This window comes from Bos javanicus, chromosome 4 (assembly GCF_032452875.1).
Source record: "Bos javanicus breed banteng chromosome 4, ARS-OSU_banteng_1.0, whole genome shotgun sequence".
NCBI lineage: Eukaryota > Metazoa > Chordata > Mammalia > Artiodactyla > Bovidae > Bos > Bos javanicus.
Window position 1 is genome coordinate 28,023,045 of NC_083871.1, and position 12,377 is coordinate 28,035,421.

The window sequence follows — 12,377 nt, forward strand, 5'->3', positions numbered from 1 at the left end:
CCTTGGAGAAGGACTTGGCAACCCACTCCAGTATTCTTGCCTGGAGAATCCCATGGGCAGAGAAGCCTGGCAGGCTACAGTCCATGGGGTCACAAGAGTCAGGTACAACTTAGTGAATAAGTCACTACCATTATGTACATAAAAATATGTAACATAAACCACTACTGTTGCACTTTTCTTGTGCTTTTTGTATAAATTTTATTAATGAATGCACAAAAAAGAGTAAACAGCATTTTATAAAAGTAAATCCAAAATACTACTTCATGCTTTGTTTTGATGATAATGTTCTCTAGCAACAGAGCAACCATATATTTTAATGACCTAATTTTAATAATACCAGTTTGCACTAAGACTAACTGCCAAACTGTACTAAGTGTCAGAAATTTGAAGCTTCTACTTTGGAAGTCAGAGCACTCCTTGCAGTTGAGTGTTGTGAATCTTTTAAGTGTGAGGACCACACACTCCTTCCGTTTAGTCGGAGAACCTGAACTGTGGTCGCTACTTCCTACTCACTGACGGCTACTGCTGCCTGCCTAATAATTGTTTTTGGCTCCCTGTAAACCCTGCAGCCAGAGAGGTATTTGAATTTTCCCCCTCTAGCACTTGCAAATCCGATTTTTATGTATAGCTAAGTGCTCTTAGCTTTTACTCTATCTACTGCTGGGGCCTGGTTTCTAGCAAGCCTGTAACTACGCCAGATCCGGCCTATGTAATGCCGTTTGTAATGAGAAATCTAAACAGGGAATGGCAGTGAGGCATGGCAGGAATGTGTTTCCATTGGAGAAGTCAGTGTAGAGAAAAAGTATAAGCAAAGCCGTGTCCAGAAGGCCCATTCAGCTGGCCAAGACGGAAGACTGATGTTATTGTACATAGGCTGTTGCTGTGCCAGCCCTTCCTCACGAATCTGCTTGCTCTCTCTCTCTCCCCTCTCCTGAACTCCCCTCCTCCCCCTCCTCTTGCCTCTATTCCTTCTCCTCCTCTCCCTCTCTTCCGAGGGCTCTGCTGACTGTTTGCTCAGGTGGACAGTGACACCATTTGGAATGAGCTGCACTCGTCCGGCGCTGCACGCATGGCTGTTGGCTGTGTCATCGAGCTGGCTTCCAGAGTGGCCTCCGGAGAGCTGAAGGTGAGGTCTGGGTTGCATTAAGTGTGGGAAATCCAGGGAAGACGCTGAAACAGAGATGTTGTTGTTTGGGAATTGTGGGGAGTGTGGTGCAGTAATAAAAGGCAAGGGGCGGAGGGAAGGGGCAGAGGGATGGCCACTGAGGTGTGATAATAACTGGTCTGTAGGTAGCTGGTAGCTGATCCGGCTCTCAGGGCCTTCCTCTCCTTGGGGAGACTCTGTGGTTAGGGCACTCTGGTGTATTTTTAAGAGCACAGAAATGGTGAGTAAAGCTATGGTCCAGGTCAAAAACACCCAGTCTATACATATCTGTCATGCCCTCCTGGGATTTTCTTTTGAAGCAACATAAAAGAAAAATCTGATTACTGAGTACTGTGTATAAGCTCAGAATACCACCCAGAGAGACGAGTGGTGGGGGCAGGGAGAAAGGTAAATATCAGAGGGGAAGGATTGAGAGGAAGAAGGAAATTGTTGATTAGAAGGGTAATGATCCAGAGTGTGTTTTGCCATGAAAGAACTTCAAAAATGAACTACTCTTTATTGTTCTTTTCTTTTTACGGTCTCTTCTTTTCTCCATCATGTGAAAAGAACAATGTCCAAACCCCAGCGTTTCCCAGTCTAAACAATTTATAAAAGCCAGAGACCTGACAGACGTTGACGTTTTATTTGATATTTTAACAGTGCTATTTAAAGGTATGCCATGTGCGTCTCGAACGCAGTTGCCCCAATAAACTTTGTTGGTGCTAACATAGCTTTTTAATGCACTAGTTCACACACTTCATAACGAAATCTGGCCAGTGATGGATTTGGTATTTTTAGCAATTGTGGGGCTTAAGGGAAATATATTGTAACCAACAATACTGGCACTGTGAGTTTTGTTAATCTAAAATAAAATCTAATTAGGATTATTTTTCTTTATGCCTAATGAATTTTTATTCAATTACAGCTGACTCTTTCAGTAGTGATTAAAAATACAGGGTAGGAATGTGCACTTTACATTGGATTGTCCGTCCCAGAAGTCTTTGTTCTAGCTCTTTAAGTCAGAACCTTCAGAAATAGCATTTTGATAAGACAGTCTATAGTAAATATATGTGTATGTATATATACACACATTCATGTATATATGTCTCATGTTAAGTTGACATGACTTGATCAGCTTCAGGACATCAGTTACTCATCTCAGGAGATTTATGAGGCCATTAATGTGGTGCCTAGTAGTCACTCTTTGATAAGGAGCTGTTGAAAAGAAGGAAGGAATCAGCCTTATGGAGAAGTTTTGGCTCTCTCCCAGTAGCACTTAAGAAATAATTCTTCCTGTTTGAGTTATGTTACTTGTAGCTCTAAAATAAATTGACATTTTAAAAGAAATCTTTAAGAGTCTTATTTTCAAAAGAATTCAGATCACAGGAATATATCGTCTGGCCACAATATTACAGTTTTTAAAAGATTATTCTGGTACAGACCCACTTGATAACAAACAAAAATTATTAAGTTAGCATTTCACAGTTTCTAATTGTTTTTGATTTTGTTGAACTTTAATCAGTAATTCAGAAACCCTCCCAAGTAGAGTGCCCACATAGTACACTCAACAAATCATAATCGTTATTAACCACATAGAGTGCAGAATTGCCAAATGTCTGTATGAGGCGTGTTGAACAAAAACCTAATTCTGTTTTTTAGGAGGTAGTCATTTCACATCAGTTACAAACAAAGTGTCAGCAATATTTATTACGGACATGCTGACCACCAGCTGTGCTAACTAACGTTAGTTGTTTATGTTAAGAACAAGGATTCATACAAATACTTTTTCTTCCCTTGGTTGAGAAATCAGCAGGTATGGTTAAAAAAGAAAAGAGAATGATAGGGGAAGAGAGCCAGCATAAAAATCAAGGAACGTTGATCCAGGCTCTGCCACTTAAATGCTGTGTCACTTGTGGCAAATCACGTAATTTCTCTGGACCTCAGTTTCTTGTTCTGCAAAATCAGCAGGGTAGAAATGATAACGCTGAAGGTTGTACATGGTCTTGACGTTCTGATCTTCTTGCAGATGAAAAGTGGATCTGATTCTCAGTTATATACACATACAAAGAGTAAATATTCCAAACCGAATTTCCGCTTACTTCGGGAAATATCGTAGGCCTTCTAGCTGGTTTGTCTTTCTGATTGTTAAGCCCAAAGTGAAAGTCCAAGACAGCAGTACCATAACAAACACACTAGTGCTGACAGACTAAGAGAATGAATCCGTTTGTTGCTAATAATTTGGAGAGGCCTGTAGCAATGCCACCGTAGATAGCCAAGAACTGTGGTAGATAGCTGTGTTCAGGGACTCCATTTAACCCACAGTGTTCCTCAGCGTCTCTGTGCATGCTAAGTTGCCTCAGTTGTGACTGACTTTGTGCGACCTTGTGGGCTGTAGCCCACCGGGTTCCTCTGTCTGTGGCATTTTCCAGGCACGAATACTGGAGTGGGTTGCCATTTCCTTCTCCGGGGGATCTTCCCAACCCAGGGATCGAACCCGCATCTCTTAATGTCCCCTGCATTTGAAGGTGGATTCTTTACCACTAGCACCACCTTGGAAGTCCTCAGTGTCTACCTGTTTCAGATTGATTGTAACTAGGCAAGTACACCTGCTGGCCAGGAGCATTAACACTCATGACTGTGGAGTCACTTCATTCAGATCTAGAAGGAAAACAGAGACTCTTATCTCAGAACACTGGTAGGCTATCCTAAAGAAACACTTTAGTTTTGTTTTTTCATTTTCTGCATCTGCATTCAGTTCTCATATGTTCTACTCCATCTTGCCAGTATATCTGTAACTTAAGGAAACCACATTGGCATAAAGACTGTGTTTTGTGAAGACTGCACTCATTTTGCTTGGAAATTTGAAAAGAATTAAGAGCTCTGGGCTTCCCTAATAACTCAGCTGGTAAAGAATCCGCCTGCAATGCAGGAGACCCCAGTTCTATTCCTGGGTTGGGAAAATCACCTGGAGAAGGGAAAGGCTACCCACTCCAGTATTCTGGCCTGGAGAATTCCATGGACTGTATATTCCATGGGGTTGCAAAGAGTAGGATACGACTGAGTGCCTTTCACTTTAAGAGCTCTGTTTCAAATAGGGTGGGCTGGATGAGGTGCTGAACTGAGAATTTGGAGACAGCTGGAGGGAGGTCGGCAAACTTGTAGGGGATGGGGACCTAGGAGATAAGAAGTGCACCCAGAGAAGGAAAACGCCAAAAACAGATTTCATTACCTGGCATTTCTGCTTCATGTTGAGCTTGATCATGATCGCTGTCCTACAGAGTCTGTCTTATCTTCGTCTAGGGCTACTGATGGGTTAAAAGAGTTAGAAATACAATCCAGGCACAAGGAGTGGGTCTCATGTGGATGCTTAAACTGATCATGTGCAGCAAACTGCAGCAGTAAGTGTGTATATTTTTGGCAGAGCATGGGCAGACTCAGTGGAGTTTAGTGGAAGTTATGGGGACTTTCCAATTTTCCAGGTTTTTAATAGGATATGGAAAAAAACACACAAGAAGAAATTTTTCAAGTTTACAAATAAATTGGCTATTTCTCAGATTCTGAAACTGATAAATATAAATATTCTGAAATGCTAAAATGTTTGTTGTATTAGAAAGTATAATTGGAAGAATAGTTATCTCAAAATGGTTTTATTGTTCTAAAGATCATGTAAGGAAGTATGTCTAGAAATAGAAATATTTCTATAAGATTATTTTTTTCAAATTACAAATAGTTCAATACTTGATTCAAAAATAGTGTCAAATATGTTGTATACCTTAAAATATACAATTTTTAAAATCAGTTATGCTTCAGTATAGGTTGAAAAAAATGATTCAACCCTTATCAAGGTTTACTATAAGAATTCCCTTTAATGATATTTTGGCAATGCTACAATTTTGTCATAAGAAAGTAAAAATGGCTTTAGTTGCCTGAAAATTTTTGTCAAGAAAATTCTCACCTGATTATCCAAATAGTGGATGGATTTCTTTAATAGTTTGAATGAATATTATGATATCATATTGCTAATCATTCCTGCCATTTGTTGCCTATCTACTATAGGCTGGGCAATTTACATCTAATTTGTCATTATTCTCAAAATGACCACCAAAAGTGGATACCACCAATAGGATACAAGCTCAGACACATCAAGTAACTTTTAAAGATACTGCACACAGTTTAATAAATGGCAAAGCTTATAATTCTCACAATCCTCTCTTCTCTTTCAACTATTTTATAAGGCATTTCTTGTTGGGTAGTACAAATATAAAAGAAAAAAGGAGTTAAATCTGTCTTTTTCATATAGTCTAGTAAAATCAAATAGTCTAGATTCTCTCCTTTTTATTACTATATAACATTTCATACATACCAAAAGACAAGAATTTGCATTAATAACTTACAAAGCATAATAATATGGTTGGATGTGAGCTCTTTATCCAACTAAATAAATAATACTTTGCTGACACTATTGAAGTTCTCTCAGTACTTATCTCATTCCTATCTTTTGCCCCAAGAGTAATCATTATTAATCTATTGTATTTTTTAAATAGCATTAACTGTATGTTGTAGATCGTTATAAAAATGGAATCTTACTGTTATTCCTCAAATTTCTCTCCCCCAACTTAAATGTTTTGAGGATTTATGCATATGGATTATGTCAGTCAGTCAGTTCAGTTCAGTTGCTCAGTCGTGTCCGACTGTTTGCGACCCCATGAATCGCAGCACGCCAGGCCTCCCTGTCCATCACCAACTCCCAGAGTTCACTCAAACTCATGTCCATTGAGTCGGTGATGCCATCCAGCTATCTCATCCTCTGTCATCCCCTTCTCCTCCTGCCCCCAATCCCTCCAGCATCAGGGTCTTTTCCAATGAGTCATCTCTTCACATGAGGTGGCCAAAGTATTGGAGTTTCAGCTTTAGCATCAGTCCTTCCAGTGAACACCCAGGACTGATCTTGCAGTCCAAGGGACTCTCAAGAGTCTTCTCCAACACCACAGTTCAAAAGCATCAATTCTTCGGCAATCAGCTTTCTTCACAGTCCAATTCTCACATCCATACATGACCACTGGAAAAACCATACCCTTGACTAGGAGGACCTTTGTTAGCAAAGTAATGTCTCTGCTTTTTAATATGCTGTCTAGGTTGGTCATAACTTTCCTTCCAAGGAGTAAGCGTCTTTTAATTTCATGGCTGCAGTCACCATCTGCAGTGATTTTGGAGCCCAGAAAAATAAAGTCAGCCACTGTTTACATGATTTATTTGTTTTCCCTCTACATCATAATTTGTTTATTGATTATTGGACAGTTTACTTATTTCTAGGTTTGTGCTCTTTTGATCAGTGCTACTTTGAACACTTGAACTATGATATAACTAGCAGTAAAATGGTAAGCTCCTAGGACAGAAACATAATCCATTTCAGTAAGTAATGCAAAGTAGAATTCCAAAGTCATTTTGCACAATGACATCAGCACAAATGGCAGTTTAAACATCTGAAATTTTTTCTCTCCATAAAATCAGTGGCCAAACTGGCAAAACTTATCAGAATGAATTTTTTTAAAACCTGGGAAATTAACCAAAAGCTTGTAACAACTCAGAAAGCATGTATTCAAAACAAACTGGCTAAACCTTCAGGAGAACAGTGAGCTTTTGTTGTATTTGAAGTCATCCTATTCTCATCTAACCCTTTTGAGTTTCCCAGTAGCCTCAGCAGTCTCCAGACAAGGCAGAATGGGACTGGACCTTCTTCCAAGGCTCGTTCCCAGGGCATTTTCACTATTTGACCTGCATGATGCTTCAGTACAAGTCTCTACTTGCAAAGTTGTCTTAATTTTGATTGGACTTAGAGTGAAAAGCCGTTTTCTCAAAAGACCCTGATGCTGAGAAAGATTGAAGTCGGGAGGAGAAGGGGACAACAGAGGATGAGATGGTTCGATGGCATCACCGACCAACTCAATGGACATGAGTTTGGGTAAACTCCAGGGTTTGGTGATGGACAGGGAGGCCTGGCGTGCTGTGGTTTATGGGGTTGCAAAGAGTCGGACACAACTGAGTGACTGAAGAAGCATTTGTTGAAAAAAATTAAAGGTGATTGATTAACTTCATGGCTGCCGGAAGTAGTGGACAACAGTAGAGGAAAGAATAAACTAACCTAGTGCTTCCAGGAAAAACTGGGGAATGAGATGTGCATATGGGCCATGAGAAGGCCCTTTGGATTCCTGAGAATCTAGAAGGTCACACGCATGGTAGGGTTGTGGGCATGCTCAGGGCTGTGTTGACACTCAGGAAATGCCTGAGAGGCCCTAAGCTCTCATCTTAAGCTTACTGTGAGGCTGTGCTCAGACAGGAAGTGAAGGCCAACGTGGAGCTGTCAGTTTTGAGAATGCATCCAGCAGGGCCCCTTGTAGATGCTGAGGACTGTTGGTTTAGGGAGTTACGGAAATCTCTGTGCCGTCATTTAACTGACCAGCTGCTAAATTAACCGGGCAGAGAGTTCAGTGCCACACGCAACATAGAATACAGTCTTCATAGAATTAGTTCAGAAGAATCAGTAAGTGAACAAAACAAGGATGACTAAGGAGCAGTGAAAATCTGTTTCCAGAATGACCTTGTTATATTGCTTAAAATGCCCAGTTTGCAACATAAAATTATGAGACATGCAAGGAAACATATAAATTCACATGAAAAAATAATGAGCACCAGTAAAAGAAACTACATAAGTAATATAAATGATAGTATAATTGTATTTTTGCAACTTTATTCTCAGATTTAAAAGGCAATTGCATAAAAAATAACCATAAATCAATGTATAAAGATATAGTTTGTGTAACAGCAGCAGCATGAAGGAGTGCTTTGGGAATGGAGCTATATAACAGCAAAACAAAGCTTTTGGTTACTCTTGAAATGTGGTTCATGTCTGACCTAGAGTGTTAAAACTTAAGATGCTAATTATAATCCACTGGGCAACAGGCAAGCAAATAACCCAAAATACATGAAAAGAAATGACAGGAAAATTAAAGTGGTACACTAGAGAATATCTGTTTAACTTAAAAGAAAACAGTGTAATAGAGGAGTTGAGAAACAAAAGAAGGTGACATACAGAGAATGAGCACCTAAGTCATTATGCTAATGTAAAAGCCCACCAGCAACACATAAGAATTTCCAGGGCTGTCCCATTTGTCTGTATTTGACATTTTCAGATTTTTAAATGTTTGCAGATATTACATGAGAAGATGCTGAATATTACAAACCTTCAGAAAAATGCAAATTAAAACCACAATGAGATGTCACCTCGGACCTGTCAGAATGGCAACAAATAATGTTGGTGAGGATATGGAGAAATGGGAACCCTTGTATACTATTGTGTACAGTTTACCTTGTACAATGCAAATTGGTACATTCACATGGAAAACAGCATGAAGGTTTCTCAAAAAAATTGAAAATAGAGCTACCATAGGATCCAGAATTCGAAGAAGGCAATGGCACCCCGCTCCAGTACTCTTGCCTGGAAAATCCCATGGACGGAGGAGCCTGGTAGGCTGCAGTCCATGGGGTTGCTAAGAGTCAGACACGACTGAGCGACTTTACTTTCACTTTTCACTTTCATGCATTGGAAAAGGAAACGGCAACCCACTCCAGTGTTCTTGCCTGGAGAATCCCAGGGACGGGGGAGCCTGGTGGGCTTCCATCTATGGGGTCTCACAGAGTCGGACACAACTGAAGCGACTTAGCAGCAGCAGGATCCAGAAATTCTATTCCTGGGTATATTTCCAAAATCAAAATACTAAATTGAAAAGATACATGGATCCCTATATTCATAGCAACATTGTTGACAATAGCCAAGATACAGAGATAACCTAAGTGTCCATCAACAGATAAATGGATAAAGATGTGATATATATACACAATGGAATATTACTCAGCTATAAAAAGGAATGAAAATTTTCTGTTTGCAACAACATGGATGGGCCTGGAGGGTATCATGCTGAGCAAAATAAGTCAGAGAAGATAAATACTGTATATTTTCATTTATATGTGAAACCTAAAAATATAAGTAAATATAACAAAACAGACTCACAGATACAGAAAATAAACAAGTAGATACCAGTGGGACAGAAATGAGATAGGGGAAGGTTAAGAGGTATAAAATCTTAGGTATAAAATAAGTATAAAGTATGGCATAGGGCTTATAACCATTCTTTTATGATAGCATTAAATAGAATATCTATAAAATATTGAACCACTGTGTTGCACACCTGAAATTGATATAATATTGTGAATCAAATATACTTCAAAAAATAAAAATATTTTAAATATGTGTTTTATATAATTATAAATTCAGAATACATTTATTAATAGAATTCAGATAAATAATAAGTATTTTAAAATAAATATGTGCCAAACTTGTGGCTATAAAATGTCACCTTATAATGAAGCTGTTATTAGATATGGCCAATATAAAATTGTTATATCCTTCTTAAACCTTTTATTAACATTTAATGTTTATCTCAAGTAAAGCCTATTGTCCTCAGTTATATTTTGTATTATATTGATATAGCATTATTAGCTTTTCTTTCTTTCCTAGTAGTTTCTAGTCCATTATTTACCATCCCTTTACTTGCAGTTTCTCTTTGCTGTGTACTAACTCTATCTCGTGTAAATAGCTTAAGGCTGGACTTTGCTTTCTGATCTGATTATATATTTTAACTGAGGAGTTGAATTTATTATTGTTCATTATGAGCAAGAGTATACATAAATGTATTTCTATCATTGTTTTTTCTTTGTTTTACTATTGTGTTCACCGTCTTTCACTCATCCCTTGCTTTGTTTTTATTTTATTTAATTTTTTTTAAATTTTATTTTATTTTTAAACTTTACATAATTGTATTAGTTTTGCCAAATATCAAAATGAATCCACCACAGGTATACATGTGTTCCCCATCCTGAACCCTCTTCCCTCCTCCCTCCCCATACCAACCCTCTGGGTCGTCCCAGTGCACTAGCCCCAAGCATCCAGTATCGAGCATCGAACCTGGACTGGCATCTCGTTTCATACATGATATTTTACATGTTTCAATGCCATTCTCCCAAATCTTCCCACCCTCTCCCTCTCCCACAGAGTCCATAAGACTGAAATGTTACCTCATTCTATGTTACTTCTCATTTAAAGTTACTTCTATTATTTTATTCAATATCAGTTTAAAATTTAACCATTTAATAAACCTTAAGCATAATTGCTTTCTTTATCCTGCTCTAACAACACAAGAACTTTAGAATGTTTTAAAGGCAACTATCCTATCCTGATTTTGTGCTATTATGTTATAGTACTTTGGTTTTATCTCTTTTGTAAAAATAGTATCACCAGTGAGACATTATTAAACTTTGAAATATCATCAGTGTTTCTTTATATTTTCCCACATATTTACCATTTTCCTTATTCACCATTTATCTTTGTATCCGAAACTTCCATTTCTTGTTTTCTTTCTTCCAGCACATTTTTCAAAGTTTCTTTAGTGATGGTTTTTCAAATTTTTTTTTAAATCTATGATGTCTTTTTGCCCACATTCTTGAAAAATAGTTCTGTTAAGTACACTAAGTTGGCCGTTTCTCTCAGCACACTGAAGACCCTCCATCCTTTTCCAGCTTCCTGTTTTGTGTAAAATAGCAGTTACCAATCCAACCATCATTTATTATAGATAACATGTCTTTGTCCTCTAGTTGTTTCTAATTTATTCTTTTTGAATTTTATATTTGTATTGTGCTTTCCATGTGTCTAGTAGTGGATTTTATTGATTCAAAATTGTTTAAAATATATGTCAATTAAACTTTAATATAAGCCTGTGATGATACTTTGTGATGTCACCTGCATCAGACTGTAAGTAACCTTGCTGATTTCAATGATTACCTTTCCATTTATAAAACAAATATATAGGAAGCATATTTTCAGGTAAAAGTACATACCATGGGGAAGAAATAAAGCGTAAAAGAATTAGAGTGAGACTGAGGGGGAAGGCTGGCTCTGTTAGTTTTCATTGTCTGGAAGGCTTTACAGATTAATAAGGAGAGATTTGAGCTGAATGAAGTAATCAAATAATCACATAGAGAAGTGGGGAAATAGCACAGACAAGGAAAAAGCAAATATAGAATCTCTCTTGTACGGTGGAGTAAATAAGTCTTGGCTTATCTAAGGAACTGCAAGGAGGCCTGTGTGTCTGGAATTATCTGTAGAGTGGCTAGCAAGAGATGATGTTAGAGCTAGATAATGGAATGCACACACACAAACACACACGTAATTATTAGCATACACGTGTATGTGCATAGAAAGTGAAGTCGCTCAGTCGTGTCCTACTCTTTGCAACCCCGTGGACTACAGCTTACCAGGCTCCTCCGCCCATGGGATTTTCCAGGTAAGAGTACTGGAGTGGGTTGCCATTTCTTTCTCCAGTATATGTGCATAGAGGTACCATTTTAAATTGAGATCATATTTCTCATAGTTTAGAGAATATGAATGTGCTGTGCTAAGTCACTTCAGTCATGTCCAACTCTTTGTGACCCCACAGACTGTAGCCCACCAGTCTCCTCTGTCCATGGGATTCTCCACTCAAGAATACTGGAGTGGGTTGCCATTTCCTTCATAGCAATTACATTTTAAAACTACTGCTTACAGATAAAGGTGAATTGCCATTTCAAATACATTTTGCCATCAATTTGGCCCTTCTTAAAATTTTTTAGGCTGTTTTCCAGTCTAAAATGTTACATCAAATAAAGATGACATGGAATATTTGTGTTGACTCCTATTTTGACCAAGGTCCCAAGCTGAGGACAGTGGATGTTAATTATGTATGATAGACACCTTTTAAATGGATTCAGTGAAAGATAGTCAAATACACCTGCAATTATCTTACTTAATCCAGTTTATATACTGGAAACCAGACAAGAGAGATATGATTGATGGAACATTCTTTAAAAGGAATTTCAGTGTTTTGGCTACTTTGCTCTGTTTCTTTCTTTACTTTCCCTATGATAAGCCAAATGTGTAAGAGATGGAGAAGGGGTCAAGGAAATTGCTTATGTCTGAAAGTGGGAGGAACAGCTTTTTAGTCCTTAGCTTAATGCACGTTGAGTTACAGAAATTTATAGGATCATTCTAGTCTGCTACCAGGCTAGGACATGAAAGAGTTCACTAGGGGGCCTGACATATGTATAGAAGGCGCCCAGGCTTGTCACCTCAAGGGGACAGAGT

General features: G+C 38.3%; 1 protein-coding gene across 10 annotated transcripts in view; it reads left to right on the forward strand.

The window, feature by feature from the left end:
* The window catches only part of HDAC9 (histone deacetylase 9), a 992,890-nt gene that overhangs the window by 757,385 nt on the left and 223,128 nt on the right, over positions 1 to 12,377 (forward strand). For 9 of the 10 annotated variants that reach the window (XR_009735813.1, XM_061413649.1, XM_061413654.1 and 6 more), the window contains one exon: positions 1,019 to 1,126. Coding sequence is in view for 8 of the 10 variants with exons in the window: in XM_061413649.1 (XP_061269633.1) it covers positions 1,019 to 1,126 (108 nt within the window). In the remaining 2 variants the exon portion in view is untranslated. Of the gene's footprint in view, positions 1 to 1,018; positions 1,127 to 12,377 lie in introns of those variants that run through there. The other variant, XM_061413659.1, reaches the window with a different exon arrangement.